This window comes from Octodon degus, unplaced genomic scaffold (assembly GCF_000260255.1).
Source record: "Octodon degus isolate 3935 unplaced genomic scaffold, OctDeg1.0 scaffold00279, whole genome shotgun sequence".
Lineage (NCBI taxonomy): Eukaryota > Metazoa > Chordata > Mammalia > Rodentia > Octodontidae > Octodon > Octodon degus.
Genome location: NW_004524855.1, coordinates 2125912 through 2128973, shown reverse-complemented (window position 1 = coordinate 2128973; position 3062 = coordinate 2125912). Strand labels below are relative to the sequence as shown.

The 3062-nt window shown below is 54.9% G+C and overlaps 1 protein-coding gene across 2 annotated transcripts in view; it reads left to right on the top strand.

Moving 5' to 3' along the window:
• The first annotated feature begins 454 nt into the window (after positions 1–454).
• Ms4a14 (membrane spanning 4-domains A14) overlaps positions 455–3062 on the top strand; it is a 15475-nt gene continuing 12867 nt past the window's right edge. For both annotated transcript variants that reach the window (XM_023707039.1, XM_023707038.1), the window contains exon 1: positions 455–699. In XM_023707039.1, coding sequence (XP_023562807.1) covers positions 562–699 — 138 coding nt within the window. In that variant the 5' untranslated portion in view covers positions 455–561. The remainder of the gene's footprint in view (positions 700–3062) is intronic.

The window sequence follows — 3062 nt, the reverse complement described above, 5'->3', positions numbered from 1 at the left end:
CAAGCTGTGCGGTATACTTGAGCAAATCAAGCTCTGAGCAAGCTGTGCGGTATACTTGAGCAAATCAGTGAACCTCTTAGTGATTTTTTTCGCATCTGTAAAATGCAGATAATTGCTTAGAGGGTTGCTGTTAAAGACTAAATGATATAAAATGTGTCAAAATATAAAGTAAAAGACTCGGAACTGTGTAAGGGACTCAGTAAACGTTTGTTGAATCTGGAAAAAGAAAATGATTCTGCTAAGTGAAGATGGCGAGGTCGCCTCGGCTCGCTATTAACATTGCTGCATTGTGAAGGAAGGTGGCCGGGCAGACTGCGGCAGCTTCGCAGGCACAAGGCTTGCGGCCCTCTGCGTGACTTCCTTCTCTGGGGACAGGAGGCTTGCAGTGCTCTAGAACCCCTGGGTTCTGTGACTCAGCGGCTGAGGTTCTGGGTTCTGGCGCTGGGGAGACATCACTAGGGGCATTGCAAAGGGCTCCATGTGACACTGGGAGAGACAGATCATGGTTTTGCCTGCAGTGCCACCTCCCTCCTTCTCTTAATAGAGCTCCGACACCAAGTCATGCAGTCAGCACCCCAGGAGGAGAGAGGGACCCGCATCGCCACCATCCACCCAAATGCGCACGTGTTGGCGGGCCTTCCCTACACGCCTCACAGCTCTTTGTTTGACTTCCTGCGTGGAGAGCCGAAAGTCCTGGGGGTGAGTCCTCTCCAGTCTCCCATCTTCCTGGAGGGCAGAGAAGTCCTTTGTCTGTCTACAGAGATGTTGCAGGGCAATGACTTTCGGGCAGGAAGTTGTTCTGCCTTTCCTTTCCCCTGCACCCTTCGTCCCCCGCTGGGGTGGATGCCAGCTGGTGGTCAACTGAATTGAACCACCATGGTGCTGGGCGCAGGAGGCCCACTGGAGGGCTGTTGCCACCACACAGGAGGCAGAACTGGAGAAGCTGCTGGGAGGTGGGAGGGAAGCTGTTCGGAGAAGCTGTAGGAGCTGTTGGAAGCTGCTGGTTCTCCTGGGCTGTTCTGCTGGGTGACCTTGGCATGCTGGCTTTCCTGATGAACCTGGCTGTTCTCGTCAGAGGAGACCAGGACCTCATTGTCGCTAAGAATGGCTCTAGTTCACCTGGGGGATCTCTGGTCCTCACCTTGAGCATCGCTTCCCAGGCCCAGAGGGGAAGGTGGTGCACAGCTAAATCTCCTGGAGAAGCTTGTCCCATTGACTTTCCTGATGGGTGTCAGCTTTCCACATCCTCAGAGGAGCTCAGGACCTCACTGCTGCTGAGGACAGCTGTGGTACTTTTGGGGGAGCTCTGGTGCTTACCCTGACATCGCTACCTGGCCCCAGTGCAGACTGCCCAGCCTGCTGGCACAGGTCCTTCTTCCTGCTGGCGCAGAATTCCTAGCTCCCACCGCTGACCTTTGGGCCTTCCCAAAGTAGATCCAGATGAACCAGGCCTGAAGGAGACATCGCCCTGGGCTCTAGGCCTCCAGGTAGACTTGTGGGAGGCAGAGTTACGAGCTCTAGGTCTTCAGCTGGACTCATGCAGGATATTAGGATCTAGGCCCCCAGCCAGAGTCTTTGGTCTTTGGTGTGTGGACAGGTTTCCTGCACTGTCTTTGTATGATTCTTTGAGTGACCATTAGAAAATAATTCCATAAACTGTGTGTCCTATGTTGTGTTGGGCTGCACTGTCCCTTGCAAAACCCCAAGCCACGACAACCCCAGTGCAGCCTGGAGCCGCAGCCGCACTTCTATGTTGCTGCTCATGGTAGGAAGGACTGGGTCACCAGTGATGGCGCCAAGGGCCACTTGGGTCACCAGTGAAGGCGCCAAGGCACCGCTTCCCTTGTCTTATTGGTGGCGAGAGGTGTACAGGCCGCCCCACCTTGGCTTGAGAGCACACGACTGTGGGTTGTGGGGCTGTCGGGAGCGGCGTGGCGCGAGGGCAGCCCCAGGGCAGCCGAGCCCTGGCACAGCCTCCACGCGCTCTGGGGCCGGCTCCCTGCAGAGTCCCGGCTGGCCCGACCATCCCCTCAGGAAGCCAGGCCGGTGGGTGGAGGGGAGGTGGAGACCGCCGTGCGCCCCAGCCCCTGCACTGCGACAGACCTCCCACACATCCGTAGAGCCGAAACAGGCCTGAGCCCCAAAGCCTGACCCTGCTGGGCCTCCAGATCTGCAGGCTGCTTAACCAAGTCAGCCCACACGACCAAAACGGAAATTGTATTTGTACTGAAAACGTAACTTTCTCTTCTTGTCTCACTTCCCTGACAATGTATGTAAGGACGTCTCGCAGCATTCACACGCTGGATGAGGAAGGGCCTGAGGCGGGAGAGGGCAGTGGGGAGAGGGAGAGCCGGAGGGAGGGGGAGGAGGAGAGCTGCGATTCCTCACGATGGCTGCATTTAGTGCTGGCCACAAACCTATACCAGTAAAATAATTACAATAAAAATTTTAAACTAACATGTACAGGAGAATGTAAGCCACCTTCAGTGCCACACCGCTGTCCAGACGGGACTCGAGTCTGTGGGGTTTGGTTGTGCTGTGTTCTGGGGGAGACGTGAGCCAATGCCCTCAACTGTGTCCAAGGAGGAAAATGTGAAGGCAGCAGGTTGGGAGGACAATCACAAGAGGCAAGGGCTGCTGCTCGGGAAGGACGGGCGGACACTGGCAGTCTCCAGCCTCAGGGGGTTTACATAGCTATTACATATTTTCGTTCCTGTTTACGCTTTTGGTTTCTCACACTACAGAAAAGATGCAGTACTTATGCACATGTGTGCAATTTATTTCACTTAAGAATAAGCCCCCCCCCCCCGTGCGTCCCCTTACCTGGAAAGGCCTTGTTCATTTTTCCTTATGACTAAGTAGCTCTCAGTAGCTCTCTGCATGCATGTGTCTCCCGTCTTCATGCATTCATCAGGTGCTGAGCATTCGGGCTGTTTGGAAACACTCGAAGGGAAAGCACTAGGAAGGGGGAAGAGGAAAGGAAGGAAGGGAAAACAGAGAGGAAGGGAAAGTGGAGACAAAGTGCTTGTAAATAAGGAGGGGTACAGAGCAGAGGGGCAAGG